At 36.6% G+C, this 17,403-nt stretch overlaps 1 protein-coding gene across 5 annotated transcripts in view; it reads right to left on the bottom strand.

The window, feature by feature from the left end:
* FARS2 (phenylalanyl-tRNA synthetase 2, mitochondrial) overlaps positions 1 to 17,403 on the bottom strand; it is a 557,835-nt gene that overhangs the window by 368,729 nt on the left and 171,703 nt on the right. For all 5 annotated transcript variants that reach the window (XM_037045359.1, XM_037045361.1, XM_037045362.1 and 2 more), the window contains exon 4: positions 758 to 889. In XM_037045359.1, the coding sequence (XP_036901254.1) occupies positions 758 to 889 (132 nt within the window). The remainder of the gene's footprint in view (positions 1 to 757; positions 890 to 17,403) is intronic.

Below are 17,403 nucleotides of genomic sequence, written 5' to 3'. Positions count from 1 at the left end.
TTTTGCAAGATTTCCAATAAATAAGTTAATTTATATTTTTTTTTCCTTGGTTGACTTAGGAGTTTGGGAGGGGTTCTGTTTTTTTTTTTGTTTTTTTAAATTTAAGTATGGTTGACTTTTTTTAAAAAAACCTCACAGCTCTGAACTTAAGTTTAGAAATAATCATTTTTAGTAAGCAATGGTCCTGCAGAGAAGAGCTGGAAAGATCTTTCTCAAGTACCTATAGATATAGATAGAATTTATAGAGACCAGTCTTCTTGTCTTCATCAGTTGGCACTGCCAACATTGAGGACCTCAAACAAATAAACATTATATGCCTAAGTGTTCTCATATTGCATTTTACTGTATGTATGATACATCTGCAATATGAAAAAAAAGGATTATACATTGGCTTTGTTCTTAAACAGTTCAGAAGACAAATGACACTCATGTGACATGCACCAAAAACCAGTGGGGTAATTAAAAAGCAACACACCAACAAATATGAAACAGCAAAGTACAAATCCAATGGCTAAGTGCTACCAAGAAAAATCTCCAAAACAAAGAACCTTTAAAAAGTTAGGTGGGAGAGATTAAGTTCTTCCAGAGTTACTGTAAGTATCAGAGGTAAGTCTAGAGGGCACTAAGAGGAAAGATGGTAGGGCTATCCCTATAAGAAGATGCAAATGCGTATGTAAATAAGTATGTACATGAGGTTAAATGAGAGGAGGTTGTTTTTTAAGAGAGCCTGTAAATAAAAAGTTGGATTCTTTTCTACCTGAATTTACTAATTGTTGTTCCATCACTCCACAGCCAAGGACTTCTAGCCATTCTCCATGGAAGTTGATCTCCATCTCGAAGGAAGGGTGAGTAAAAGGAAAGTAGCAGTCTACCCATCTAATGTCCAGATCTGCAAAGATGCCAAATAAAAACAGTGTTAAAAGGCACTCTACCCTTTCTCGTGATCAAATTCATCCTTTAGCTAATGACACCAGTTTCTACACTCTAAGTAAAATAAATAGCAAACAAATTAATTTGCAACCTGATAGGGGTAGGCAATAAATCTTAAAACTTGTAAAAAACTGGGTATGTCTTTTTCAATATGAAAAGTACTTTCTGCAGTTCCAGGACCCTCTAAAACTGAATCAATCACCTGTTAAATCCCTGAAACTACCTGGCAGAAGAAAAATTAGATCAAGATCATGGGAAAGCAAGTAATTCTACTAGTTTCTTTAAGTGAAAATGGCATCTTTTCAGAGTTAAAGAAAAAATATTTTACTGTATTATCCTTCAAACTTGCATATCAACAATATGATATCAATATGCATATCAATATGCATATCAACTTGCATATCAGTTTAGGATAATCAACTTTCACTTCTCTAAATATTAACTTTTAATTAAGTTTATGAGCTAATTTTAATATTTAATAAAATTTTAATATTTAATAAAATATTAAAATAAGATCAGCTAAATTTAAGTAAACCATTTAAAAAGTCTAAACTTTTTTTCTACAGATGATTGATAAACATACTTTTAAAGAAACAAAGTACATGCTAAATGCTAGAATGAGTTTCTCAATAAGCAATCATTAAGTATGGTACTTATAAACAATGATATCATTACTTAACCAAGGCAAAGACTAATGAACTCAAAGCCTACAAAGTGCAGAGGTTACTAAAAGCAGAGAAACCAAATGAGATGGTCAGTTAGTAACTAGATGAGCACTGTGAGGAGCACAAAAAAAAAGTGGGCACAGGGCATATCACCAATGGTCTCCACCCTACATTCCTTTCTGTCCATGCAACGATCTTTCTCTTCTTTGAGGAAACACTCCTGGACGTACTCATGCATGATAACATGCCCTTTTGTGAATTTAAAATACCGTGTTTCCTCATGCATTTTAAATCTAATGGGGATCAAAATGTGAAAAAATAATAGTAACACCAAAAATTGCTTCCATTTATTGAGCACTTACTATGCCTCTATCATCTCACTTCACAGATAGGGAGAAAAACGATTAGAAAGACCTAAAGTGTCTTGCCTAAAGGCACAGAGGTAGCAGGTGACTAAGTTATACCCAGGTCAGCCTGACTCCAAAATTCCTACTCTTGACAATTAAAACATTTCCCTGCCCATCAAAAAAAATATTTCAAGAATCCAAAATCAAGTGAGAATAAAATTATGAGACACAGAGACCTTTCCTATACCCCAAATTATTTTGCAGAAGATAGATTTTCCTTTTGTTAATCTATTTTAGTTGCATTTATTTTCCCATTTCCCTGCTAAGGCAAGTGAATAACTAATTTCTGTTTATAATAGCAATACAATATTCCCCCCTTTTACCATGCATGTGGTATAATAGACAAATATTAAACAACACATTTAGCATAGAATTTAATAAATGTTGACATACATATACATTTATGAAACTGTCACCACAACGAATACAATGAACATATCCATCACCCCCCAAAGTTTCCACATACCCTTCCATAATCCTACCCACCTGCCCATCAGCCCTTCCTCTCTCTTCTCCTCATCCTCATTACCCCAGGCAACCACTGATCTTCTTTCTGTCACTATAAATGAGTTTGCATTTCCTAGAATTTATAAAAGTGGAATCATATAGAATGTACCTTTTTTCATCTGGCTTCTTTCATCCCACACAATTAAGATCACCTATGTTGTTGTACATATCAATCGACAGTTCGTTCCTTTTCATTACTGAGTAGGTTTTGCCAGCACTTTTTTCTAATTGAGATAAAAAGCAGGCCCTGCTGCAGGCCAATGGGAGAATGTCTGCAGATCCCCTGAGTCACTCAGACCTTTCTACACAGATTGCCTACGTGCAGAGCAACTGCTGATTCACAACTGTAGTCTGGGAAGAAAGTACCTGTACACCTGTGTGACAGTCCCTCATTGGGATCAATAATCCCCCACCAATATTCTTATTAAAATTCTCCAGAGACAATCCTGCTGGCAAACAGAAATGTGTGATGCACTGGGATATATAACTGAGTGCAAAAGGACAGGCACACAAAACAATTTTCATCATTCTTTCTGGTAACTCTTGGTAGGTAAGTAAAAATCATATTCTGAAAGCAATTTACAAAAATGAGTTTTGTGTACATGGCTTTTTATACTTAGTTCAATTTTTACCAAAAGCAAGAGGAGGACTCAAGGTTTAACATGATGACTTCGTCATCATGTAATTCAACATCACCTAAGTGCCTGAAATATAGGTGAGCTCAACAAAAACTAATTATGTCTTTATACATCCTTATTTATTCCTTTGGACACTCTGAATAAAATAGCATAGTTTACATAGCTTTATCTCACACTTACAAAACCTTAAGTTTCCCCTAGTCAAAGAAAAACAAGTTGAGACTTCAATAAGCCCTCAAAATAATCACAAGTGTTGATTGCAGTAGTTCTATTATCAATGTCTATTAAGACCAAACTAAATCCCTACTGCATAGTCTGTGGGAGGCTGAACCTCCCCAGAAACGGGGCCCGTCTGAGTGGTTGGTACATCAAAGCATAAGCACTGAAGTGAAAAGTGATGTGATGATCTTGCCCCTGCTCCAGAAACCTTCTTTTACTGAAGGGCTTTTTCTTTACTACTTATAAAACTAGGAAAAAAAATTGTAACTTTGGATTTAAATTTTAAAATATTGAATAAATTCTTAAGGTAAATTTCCCATGTGTTGGTTGCATGAACCCTTGTTCTTCTTTGGGTTAAGACCTCTGCCACCACAGCCCTTAGTTTGTTCTTCTATGATCCTACAGGTGACTCACTCAGTAGTAATGAAAGGTTAACTGTTCCACCCTGAAAAGTACAACCAGCAAAGCAAGAAAAGGCAGGGAAGTTAGCCAAAGTTTTTCAGAATGCATGAAGATGGTTAATATAAGTTTCCATTTTAAATCTATATGACCCTGCAATGAATGTCGAATCCATAAACCATGTATTTTCTTTGTTCTACTACTTCAAAGATATCTTCAGTTCTTAAATTCTGCTTTCTTCACACAAACAGGCAAAAACCAAAATTCCATTTTTGAGAAGCATGTGTATCCATTTCAAATATAAGTCGTAATTATTTCTAAGCCAACTAACTATATTAATGCGTAATTTTTGCCAAAAACCAATTCCCTTTTATACATTCTAACAATTTAAATTTCAGTTACACTGACACATTAACAGCAATTTTTTTTAGATCTCTGGTCATGGAATTATTTATTGAATATTTTTATATTACCCCCAAAATATACTTTCATCTGGTTTTCATACTATAACCTCAATACAGTAAGAATAGTTATAGCAGGTTAAAAAGCATCCTGATATGCATCTTATATTAAGAGATATGATAGTGAATAATCAGATCAAAACTCTATTGAGTATGGTTTATTTCAGATGCAAAATATCAGGAGTCAGGAAAAAAAATCCACTAAAAATAGGTATTTTGTGTAATACATTAACAGAGGAAAATTTTTTACAAACATATCCAACTATGGATTCATTATGAATTACACTAACCTCTTATTGAGTTCATAGAGGAAAAATTAAACACACACATCTAGTGAAAAATAATGCCAAAGTGCTTTCTTTTGTTTTGTTTTTTTTTTTGTTTGGACATAAAAGTTTATTAAACCATATTCACAAATGAAGCTCAGAACTTTGTAAAAATTGTCTTAGAACTCTGTGAGATTATAGCCAAGAACCTAGAGCCAAGTAGAAGAAAAAACACCTTAGCACAAAGCAAACCCAGATTCACATCTCAGATTTCTACCTTTTTTGCTATAAAACCTTGGAAGGGTTAATTAACCTCTGTGCACCCCTGCTGCCTCGTTCCCCCAGTGAGCACAATGACAGCTATCCCACCCAGTAGTTCTGAGTAAGAACCCATAGGAACCTGCTTTTTCTCAGAGATCCTCTTTAGAGTTTGGGGTACTATCTGCTTTCTCTCCCGGGTGAAGATGCTGAGTTTGTTCAAGAATGAGGAAGGCCACAAGAGGCATTTCTTCAGTTGGGACCTCAAAAGTGATTAGTGAAAATTCCTTCAGGATAGCAATGTGAGCCCAAATTGAAGAGGTGTATAGGAACTCCACTTTGGCAGGATACTACCTGCCCCTACCTGCCACGGAAAATCAGAGGCCAGGAAAGGCAGCACCGCATCTTGTCCACCCCATGTACCAGCCTCTGGACTTCCTGACCCTTGGCGAGACCAATCAGGGACATAATGCAGGGGTATGTCTGAGTGTGTGTGTGTGGTGGGGGCTGCAGGAGTTGGGAGGGCTCTTCCCACCACTCCCTGACTCCTATGCAATGTTGCCGTGCCTAAGCACTCTCACACATTATAAATATTGAATAGAGGTCATTCCACTGACCTCCAACTCATCTTCATGATAGGCCATATATAAACATAACATTTCATTTCCCTGACTCATTGACACATTGAGGGACCCTTCCTCTGTTTCCCATAACCCTTATATTTAAAGATGCAACTTTGCTATCAGAACCACCTCCCGGAGTTATGAGAGGTTGATGGTCCAAACTATAGCATACACCAGTAATTTTACATATTCTACCAAGGATACTCTCCACTGAAGCAGAAAGCTTTAAAAATTGACTATACAAATATACAATTAATCACTGCTGCTGCACATCCAATTTTTAACAGGTTTTCCCTCCACTGGCATCAGAGAAACAGGAGAATGTGGTACCCTGATCCCAGTACTGCTACTTGCGCTTTCTGCAAAAGGATACATGTAACTGTATACTAATCGGGCATCAGTGCAAAGTCTCACATCCCTATCTCTGTCCCACCCCTCTTCTCCTGGACCTTTATGGGTAAACTTCTAGAGTTCCCATTTTATTGACAGATATAAGGAAATGCAAACATGTAGCTCTGTTTTCTGTCCTTTCTGAGATACAGGATAGCATACTCTGCATATTATTCTGCACCATACTTTTATGCACTTAATGACATGTCCTAGAGGCCTCTTCAGCCAGATATAGACAGCATCTCCTCATTCATGTTCTAATTCCTGTATGGTGTTCCATCAAGTGGCTCTGCCATCTTCACAGAAGAAGTCCTTACTGATATACATCTGGGCTATATCTGAGTACTTTGCTATGAAAAATGTCACTGCAACAAAGTAGCCTGATGTGTCAAAGAGTAAACGCTTTTGTAATTTTAATAAACATTGCCAAATTGTCTTCTATAGGAGCTGTAGAATTTTATACTCCCATCATAAAGGGAGCAAAGGCCACACAATTAATTGGTGAAAAAGTCAAACTAGAAAGCAGGTCCCAGGTGAAGATTCAGTACTCTGCTGATTAAAGCTTTACCCACCCAGCTTTACCTCCATACACAGTTCCCCCTTATGCAGTAACTGAGCACCCACAGACAAGATTCCCAGATTCCTGCTGTCTTCTTCATCCTTGTTGTCTTTCTGCATCTCTTGCCTCGCCTCTAGCACAAGACATGAGTGTCTTCTGGACTGAGTACCTACACAGCTGGCAGTAATGAGGAAGAGGAGACACATCATAGGCCTGAGGCCCCCAGGTGGGTCTATGAACACTGATTCCATTTCTAAGGCCCACCTCACAAGTAGCACAAAGTCACTCACAACTAACAATTCATTCCCTACCCAAGGCCTTACAAACCTGGCAATGTCACCACTGTGACTCTTTAGTGTGCCATATATATCACATGTATCCACATAGCCATGTACCCTGGAGTCTGCAGACTTCTAAGAGGAATGAAATCATTCCAACTACAAAGTTAATGCTAAATAGCATCTTTTCCCTCTCATAGTGGGAAAGAGGGTAATAAAATCTTCTTGTGTGTAGATGTTACCACTATTTCAGCCACAATGACTCTGTTTGCTAAGAAATACACAAAGTAATCAGGGAAAAAAAGGCTAGCAAATTCTCTTGCCATTGGCAATATTGTAACTGATGCCACAGTTTAGTCCTCTGATGTGTTAAAGCATTATTTCAGGCTGTTGCCCTAGGACTACCACGCACAGGAATCTTTTTGGTTAAGGCTTGGATCGTAAGATATTATCATGTCTCCACCTCATAATGGGGTTAGAAATGGAGTGTAGCACAATTTAATAGCCCCTCACTAGAAATCTGGGTATGGTGTCCAAGGCACAAAGATATGAAAGGCTGACATTAACAATGCATGATAATTATCACTGTTCCCATTTTACAGATTACAGAACAATGGCTGAAACAGTTTATGTATCTAATCTAAGTTTACATAGCTAGTAAACATCAAGATCAGAATTCAAAACCAGGTATGTCAGAAAACAAAGCCCTAGGCTGCCCTTCACTGGAACAGACAATGAAAAGTAAAAGTCCAAGATGGCACTATCGTCTCCTTATTCTTCTAACACATAACAGTTGGATAAAAAAGAGAAAAACAGAAAGGAATAATATAAGTGGAANCAGATTACGGAACAATGGCTGAAACAGTTTATGTATCTAATCTAAGTTTACATAGCTAGTAAACATCAAGATCAGAATTCAAAACCAGGTATGTCAGAAAACAAAGCCCTAGGCTGCCCTTCACTGGAACAGACAATGAAAAGTAAAAGTCCAAGATGGCACTATCGTCTCCTTGTTCTTCTAACACATAAGAGTTGGATAAAAAAGAGAAAAACAGAAAGGAATAATATAAGTGCAAAGATTTAAGATAAATACCTCCACAGGCCCAAACATAACAGAAACACAAAACGGTGAGACAAGATAAGGCAGAGGGTTGCTGGGCTCAAAGTCCAAAAACAGGAAGAAAAGCCAGGAACTTGCCTTCTGCAGGATACCACACTGTTTGTTGGCTTTGGATCTGAGGGAGGTTAAAAGGCTGAAGTTATACACTGGGATGAAATAAGCTCCATGGTGGCAAAAGAAGGATGGCAAAATTTGTCACCATCACAGCCTGGGGTTGTAGCTCTTAAAAACCGTAGGCTTAGAAACCCATGCCATAGGTATTGGATCTGCCCCAAATAAGGGCTGGTCACATCTGCCAGATACCTGTCAAACCTTTGTTCTGGATTTCAAGCCTAGCAAGCTGGGTGAAACCAACTGCAAATTCACAAAGGGGAGAAATAAGCAAAATAAGGTAGGACAGGAGGGGAAAAAAAAAGAGAAAGGGAGAAAAACAAAGATAAAAATATTTCTACCAAATATGACTTTGCAAACAAAAATTTCAAAATATATAAATAGATCTCATGCTAAGACAGCCAACAAAACCAACAACTGAACAGGAATTCACTCCAGAAGAAATTAATTTTATAAAACCACCTGAGAATTTTAAAATAAGTATGCTTCAGATACCCTAAGAAATACATGAAAGCACATATCACTGATTTGTATAAAAAAATAGTAAGGCAATCCTTCTATAAACCAGATCCACACAATGCATCTTTTATCCATCTCCCAATCAAATTCTGCTTTGAGAAAAAGAACACTAGCTACTAGTTTCAAAGAATTCCTGTCACAAACATTAAGCAGTATCAGAAAAGAAGTCAAAGAAAGTGATGAGAGAGGGGTAAGAAAAATAAAAAAAGAAGTAAGTCAGAAAACAAAAGGGAGAGATATAATGGGAAAATGGGAGGGAAACAAAAGTATCTAAAAGAAGGGCAGTCAGTGTCAAATGAGGAGAGACTTCCATACATGGACAAGATGGAATAACAAACTAGTTTTATTCTTCCACATGAAAAACAAAAATAAAAATTTAAAATTAGACAAATAGCCAAAATATATGCAACAATGCCAGAGAAGACACTGTGCATTAGGTAACCAAGGACACGGATCCCTGAGAAGTGTGCCCGTAACGCAGCCCCAGGAAGGAAGGAGAACACAAGAGACAAAGTCTTCCCAAGTTGGAGAGAGAGCTGAGAGTCTACAAAGGGCAGATGGAGGGAGAGAAGAGAGCTGCACAGAGTGAGAACTCTGAAGATTTACAGAGGATAGCCTTTCAGAATCGAACTGAATACAATCAGAGCACATGTGATGAAGAAACTTCCTGAAACCAGAAAAGGATCAGTGGAAATAATGCTGAGAGTCCGCAAGGACCAAGAATAGTGCCAATTCCCAAAAGCCAAGTGGAAAACCTCATAATTCATAGGTTATCAGTTACTGAAGGGTTTTATATCAGTTATGAGAAAAATTAACCTCAACCTAAAATACTTACTCATACTACCTAGTACAGCTTTTAAAAGAAATTCAAAAGGATGAAAGTATTTCTAAACAATCCCAAAATAAAGTACATGAATATTATCTTAGGAATACAAAAATATCTAATATATTACAAGGTAAAATTAACAATGCCTGGCATCCTATAGAAAATTATCAGGTATGCAAAGAAACAAACAGAGAAAAATAAATAGCAATTCAAGAGGAAATGGCACAGATGACAGAGCTCATGGAAAAAGACATTAACACACATATAATAATGGTATTTGATATATTCAAAAAACTAAAGGAAACACTGAAAATGTTAAGAAGAGATATAAAAAGACACTAACTGAAACAAATAAATGACATGAAAAAGAAACACTGGATGGAATTTAGCAGATTAGACATTACAGAAAACATAATTGTTAACTTGAAGATTTACCAATGAAAACTATCCAAAGTGACTCCTTTTGTATTTACAAAAGAAAAAAAGTAACTGAAAGAAAGTAAACAGAGACTAGTGAACTGTAACAAGTGGCCAACTATATATGTAATTGGAGTCTCTAAATGAAGGGAGTGACAGAGAAAATATCTGATGAAACAATTTCCCACAATTTCTCAAATTTGATGAAAAACATAAATCCAGATACCCAAGAAGTGCAACCAAACCAGGGTGCAAGAAATCTGACAAAAACTGCACTTACACAAGTCATAATCAAATCGCTTAAAACTCATGACAAAGAAAGTATTTCAAAAATAGTCAAAGAGAAATGAAATATTATGCACAGAAGAATAAAGGTAAATGCAAGGATGACAGCAGATTTCTCACAGGAAGAATGCAACTGAGAAGAAAGAGAAAGAATATCTTTGAAGAACAGAAAGAAAAAAAACTGTCAAGATAGAATTATTTACTCAGCAAAAATATTTCAAATATAAACACAAAATAAAGACTTTTTTTTTCAGCTATGCCAAAGCTGAAAGAATTCACTGCTAAAAGACCTGTATTACAAGAACTATTCATGACAGTCCTTCAAGAGGAAGAAAAATAACATCAGTTGGAAACCTAAACAAAGAGCTGGAAATAATAATTACCTAGGTAAATATAAGACTTTTTTCTAATTGTATCTCCTTAAAAGCTAACCAACTGTTACAAAAGAAACCAAAATGCCTTTAGGAGTTGATAACATATATAGAAATGAAATATATGACAACAATTAGCACAAAGGCCTGGAAGAGACATATGAAAGCACACTGCTCTAGGGTTCTTATACAATAAATGAGTGGTATATTACTTGAAAACAGATCATAACAACTTATGATGTAGACTATAAACAATAAAGTATTCATTACAATAACACCAAAGAAAGTTACCACTAATAAGCCAAAGTACATAAAATTAAATAGTAAAAAAAAAAATCCATAATGAATCAAAAGAAAGCAAAGTTAAGAAAAAAGAACAAAGAACAAATGTGACAAACAAAAAATAAACAGCAAAATGGTCATTTCAACCCAAACACATCAGTAATCACTTAAATAGAAAAACTCCAATTAAAACAACCTGAAAAAGACAGAGTTGAAACACTTTAACTGATTTCAACACTTACTAGAAAGCTACTGTAGAAAAGTATAATATTACATCAAGATAGACAAAAAATAGATGAATGGAACAGAATAGAGTCCAAAAATAGACCCAAACATATATGACTGATTGATTTTAGATAAAAGTACAAAGGCAATTAAATAGAAAAAGGATGGTCATTTTAAGAAATGGTGAGGGAACAACTGGATATCTATGTGCAAAAACTTTAATCCATATCTCATACCATATATAAAAAATTTCAAAATATATAAAAAGACCTAAATATCAAGGTGAAAATTGTAAAACTTCTAGAAGAAAACAGAGTAGAAAAATATCACCTTCAATTAGGAAAGATTTCTCTGAAACCATATCAAAAACAAAATCCATAACAGAAAAAAATGGTTCATTATATTTTGTCAAAATTAACAACATATGTCCTTTGAGAGATCCTGTTAAGAGAATGAAAATACAAGACACAGACTGGGAGAAAATATTTGCAAATCATGTATCTGATAAAAGACACATTCAGAATATATAAAGAAATTTCAAAAATCAATAATAGAAAAACTAATTTTTAAATGAGCAAAAATGTGGGCACTTCACCAAAGTACGCGTATGGATGGCAAATAAGCATGTGATACTCAGCATCATTAGTTATTACAGACATGCAAGTTAAAATCACAATCAGATACCACTGTACACCTACTAGAAGAGAGCTAAAATTAAAGTGACCAGCCACACACTGTTGGCAAACATGGCGAGCAACTTCTGCTCTCACATACTGCTAGTATAAATGTAAAATGGATCAATCTCAAAATAATCATGCTGAGTGGAAAAAAAGCCAGGCCAAAGAAGAATATATACTGTAGGATTTCATTTAAATATATCTACAAAACACAAACTATAGTGACAGAAAGTTGATCACTGCTTTGTTAGTTTGGTAGGAAGATACCACAAAGGGGCACGAGGAAGCTTTTGAGGGTTAATAGATCTGTCCATTACCCTGATTTTTGTAATTTCATATGTGTATAAATGTCAAAACTTAAACTGTGTACTTTAAAATGTTTAGCTCTTTTTTAAAAATAAGCAAAAATGCTCAGCCTAATAAGCACTTTTCTCAATGTATTGGATTTTATCATAGGGAAGTCAACTGTGACCTCAGCAGAACAGTTAAAATCAACAGGAGCTGGGTCAAGCAGAAACAGAAAGGAAGGTGTAACAAAGCATGGCTGAAAAGGAGAGGTGAGGAAGCTTCCAGAGAAGGAAGGAAAGAAGGTTCAATGATGGCAATGGTTTGTTTTATGATAAAGTTTAGAACACATTTTAAATTGATAATTGAGGAAAATAATGGAATGGGAATCAAAAAGAATGGGATCAAGAGGCCAAGCAAACACAAAACTCACACCCAGTCACTTAAATTTCCTTAATAAAATGGATGAGCTTATCCTCTGACAAAGACTAGGAATGCTGAGGCTGTTAATAATCTGGAATGACTGAGAAAGGGATTTGTACAGTGAACTGGCCAAAATTAAGAAACAAGATCGTACTGACCTTGGCCTGGCTAAGGTAGCAGATTATTGAATACAAAATCTGAGCAGACAAGAAAAAGCAGAAAAAGTAGATTTGGGTATCAAGTCAAGGTAGAGTCTTTTCAAGGTTAAGTGTTGAACAAATGAGTTTTTCAAGGTTAGGGGTTTAACAGCTGAGCTGGGCAAGTCAAGGGTTCAAAGGACTTAGAGTGATTGATAACAGAATTTAGATAATATTGTCTCACTATCTAACCCTTTCTAAGGCTAGGGCTAGAAGAGGCTGGAAGAGAAATGATTGAATGAATAGAGAAATTGAGCTTTCGATAAACCTAAGAAGAGAAGGAAATTTCCTTCTCCCATAAATCAATGTTTTCTGGGTTACCTCTCCAACCACCTGAAAGACTAATACAAGTAGAAACAATATGCAATAGGTACAGTTCCTGACCCATTAACCATCTTGATACAGTACCCCTAAAATTTTAAATACTTTTTTCACTGTTCATATACCTCAAGGTCCAATAATTCTGTTTTATTTAACATAAAACTCCAACAATTTCAACTTACTTCTTTAGCAGGAAACCTATCTGCTATACCTTTCCCAACAGCCATAAAATCATGGACTTTAGGGTTCTTAAATACATTCCAGTTCAATTAAACCATTGCTGCCTCAAGCTCTCTCCCAAGAGGTTTCCTTGTACTAACACCTTAGACCAGAGAGATCAACTCTAGCACACTATTTTCTCCATTCACCAGACAGTAAAGAAAAGTGGGTCTTACATCTTTCTTCTTCTGATTCTTAAGGTGATGTCCTCTTTCCACTGGGCACCTCTACAATGCAAGACACTTCCTGTCCCTATTTCATAGCTAGTGATCCCAAGGCTCAGAGAGACTGAGCACGTCAGTCAGCTTTTACCTGACAGTGTAGCCTGCTTTAACCACATTCAAGACACAATGTGCAGAGGCAGCTCAACACTGCCTGAACACAACTGCTGCTTCACTACTTCACTTTCTCGGTACTGTGAGAAAGACAAGCTTGTCCAAATCAGACAACATCAGGGAGCTCAAAAGATCTGATTTAAAAATTACTCAACGTGTGGAATTTTTTTACATTTGTCAATTTTAGGAACAAAGTAGAACTGAAGACGATAAACCTTATTATTATTCTCAATCACTTTCACTTCATTTGTGTTTTTTATAATTTTTTTATTTTTCAATGATAGGTGACATACAATATTACTTTCAGGTATACAACACAATCATTAGAAATGTATACAACTTATGATCACTTCATTTACATTAACAGGGATTCAAGGATAGAGAAAATTTTGAAACAATATGGAAAAACTCCTGAACAGAACAACATTCACAGTACAGAGGTCAGAAATGTTCTGGTTGAGTAGGAACATATGGTCCCTGTGGGGGCTGGGTTGACAAACAGGTTAATTTGAGGGCTGCAGTAGATTGGGGCAGAAGAAGACAGCGAACTGCAATCAGGCCCATAAAAGCCTTAACCTTGGGGGCCAGAATTCTGGAGTTGAAACAGCCCATCAGAATTGCCCCTGGATAGGGTGATGCAGTGTTAGGCCACAATGCTGGGCCTTAATGTTCCTGCCACAACCAGTCTTTGGATATGGGCAACCTTAGGAAGGGCTCATCCTTAAACAAGAAGGCTGCCCACAGGGGAGGCAAATCTCCAAGTGGCTGACAGCTAAAGGACACCTACACTCCTACCAGCAGGGTCCTTGGAAGGGATGCTGGGAGGTACATCTCAGTGACCACCACAAGTCTTTTTTACCTTTTTTCTTTTTTGCCCGTTTTTTAAAGGATTTTATTTATTTACTTTTAGAGAGAGGGGAAGGGATGGTGAAAGAGAGGGAGAGAAACATCAATGTGTGGTTGCCTCTCACACACTCCCTTCCAGAGACCTGGCTTGCAACCCAGGCATGTACCCAGCTGGGAATCGAACTAGTGACATTTTGGTTCACAGGCCGGAACTCAATCCACTGAGACACACCAGTCAGGGCTAGCTTTTTTGGGGGGGAGGGGTTAAATGAATGGGAAGAGACATGACTTGCTCAGGGTAACATAGCTAGTCAACAGCAGAGGATCACAATCCATTTCCCAGGTGGCCTAGTTCATCTAAACTATGCTATGAGGCAAATGCTTTATAAAGAGAAATTCCAATGTTTAGTAAATAGACTGTGCCAAAAAAAAGGGGGGGGTGCTGTAAAACCTGAATGACAGAAAACAACACTAAAATGTTAGGAATTCTAAATCCCCACCTTAGTTGCTCTGATAGAAATAATCTGCCAAATATAGAACAAAATATACAAGAAACAATTGAGAAATGTTAAAAATGACAGCAGATTCTACCAGCATAAAAATAGTCTAAAGGTTATTGTATTTCTTTCTAATTCTAAACTGATAACCTTTCTCATAATAGCCTTAGGATGCTGGTGCAATTGATATGTTAGCAGAAACTTAAATAAGCTGCTTTAGAGAGAGGAAAAAAACATCTGAAACTGAAACAACTGTAATAACAACGAACTGCCACAAGGAAATAGTGTGTTCTAACTTTTAATTTTGCTTTTCAAGAACAAAGTAATACGACACTAATATTTCTAAAAAGTGAAAAGCTTAGATAAACATAAAAACCAACAAAAGAGTTGTTGAATCACTCTGAGTCCTGCCGAAGCAGTTCCTACTCATTAACTAATTAAAGAAAGACTGAATTTGAAGATTTTAAATGATCTTTGGCACCCAGAATGTAATTGAATAAGAGGAGGCAAATAGGGCTTTACCACAAACAAGTGATAAGGAGTCAGAGTAAGGGGAGAGTCACAAGACAACACCCAGGAAGAGGGCCAATTTTATAACACTATGGTTTTCATAGGCTTCACAGTCTCCCAAATATTACTAAAATAATTTATCAAAAGAGCTTACCTCTCACATGGGTTCAGAAGTCAGACCGTCTGAGCTGAAACTGCCTCAAACACTTCCCAGCTGTGTGCTCTTTACCTAGAACTTGGTCTCTATGTCCAGGTTCCCTCATGTCCAAAATGGCAATTACAGTAATACCTACATCACATGCCCTGGCTGGTGCAGCTCAGTTGGTTGGGTGCTGTCTCACAGACTGAAAGATCACTTCCCAGTAGGGCTGCAGGTTCCACGCCCAGTTACGATGCATGTGAGCCGCAGGTGATCAATGTTTCTCCCTCACATAGGAATTTCTCTTCTCCTCTTTCTCCCTCCCTCTCCCTCTGTCTAGAATCAATAAAAAAAATCTTTTAAAATATTACATCATAGATAAAGGTCAAAGCAAAAAAATTCTTGTAAGTGTTTAGCACTGTTCATTGTTATCTCTATTATTGTCACCATCATTAAGAAAGCATTGTACCACCCTGGGTGGCGTAGCTCAGTGGATTGAGCGTGAGCCTGCGAACCAGAGGATTGAGGTTCAATTCCCAGTCAGGGCACATGCCTGGGTTGCAGGCCAGTTCCCGGCAGGGGACGGACAAAAGGCAACCATACATTGATGTTTCTCTCCCTCTCCTTCCCTTCCCCTCTAAAGATAAATAAATAAATAAAATATTTTTTTTAAAAAGAAAGCATTGTACCTGGTATTATTAAGTATTATTAAGAGAGTATTGTACATGGAGAGTATTTGTACCTAGACAGGTTTACCAAGGCATTTTTTTTCTAAAAACTAGCATGCTCCCCACAAAAAACACAAAACAAAAGTGAAATGACCCTCTGGAATGCATTAATCAAGTACAAGGCACTTTTCTTCAGAGTATGGAAGACACATCCCAAGAGTCTTGAGGGAGTTGTTAACATTCAGTGTGGAAACTATGAAAGCAAACCACACCTGTTTTCTATAATACATATTCCTAACCCTTACAGTTCATAAAATGGGCCTTGGTTTGGGTCACCTTCCCACCCTGCTTCATATCTTCCCTGAGAAGCATCTTAGCAGATGTTACAAACATGCAGACACACCTGGGATAAGCTCACACACCCCCTGCCAACAATGGCTTCCTCAGCAATACACACAAATGCACAGGGGGCTAGGCAGAGAGGCACGGGGACTAGATAAAGACATGTGGCTAATGTGTCTTTAAGAATTTTCAGGGTGTATGGCTACTGTGTGAAAAGGGTTAAAAATGATCTCATGGCTGGAAAGAAAAAATAAAAGGCTTTGTTCACAGATGGACTAGTGCATATGAACAATATAAGTATTCTCCAAGCAGGTAAGTTTTTAACTTTAATGCCATTCCACAATAAAGGAAATTTGAAGATTTATAAAATAGCAACTCTAATCTGTAGTGAAATCTGAAACCAAGAGTCTAAGCCAGTAGTATTTTAAAAATAAAGCAAACATTTGCCTAAAGCAAAGAAGCTACAACTTCATTGCCATTTCAAGCCAAGATTGTTAATTTTGGGCCATGGGCATAATGGGTATCACAGTCAGAAAAAAATCATATACTATAGAAATGGTTTTTTATAAGGAAAACAGTTATCTTGAAATTTTCACCTCAATGCATGGATTTAAAAGCTATTCAAATAGAAATATTAAAAATAATAACACAAAGAAAAGTCCAGGACCATATTCAGAGAAGCATATATCCTCAAGGCTCCTGGCAATGTTTTCATAATCTCAACTGTGAACACACATTTTATACTTTTAAAAAATATTTGCTGATGCTTGGAGAGAATGTTAAGGCCATCATCAATACCAATTTGACTGTAGTGCCATAGTCTGATGTAAAGCCATATCTCATTTCATTACACAAAATTAGAACAAATCAGCCATAACTACTGTTCTTTGGTTGTGTTACTATTCCTTCATATGCTCCCTGCTTTTATCATAATTGTCTTTCCCTTCCTTATTCCTTCATTTTTTCCATATTTATGCATTTATTTAATATTTTCCTTTTACAAGGCACGTTAGAAAGTTAGAAAACTGAGGCCTAAACCACTAAATGACCTGTTCAAGATTTCACAGTAAATAGATGAAAGAGGATTTCAACTTTTCTGATTCCATATTACTGTTCCTCAGTGGTCATGAGATTTCTCTGTTAACCATTTTTCTTCCTTTCTCCTCTTCCTCTCTTCATTCTTGAAAG

This window comes from Sturnira hondurensis, unplaced genomic scaffold, assembly GCF_014824575.4.
Source record: "Sturnira hondurensis isolate 20B ecotype Veracruz unplaced genomic scaffold, ASM1482457v3 Scaffold0004271, whole genome shotgun sequence".
NCBI lineage: Eukaryota > Metazoa > Chordata > Mammalia > Chiroptera > Phyllostomidae > Sturnira > Sturnira hondurensis.
This window is presented reverse-complemented; position numbering and strand designations above follow the sequence as displayed.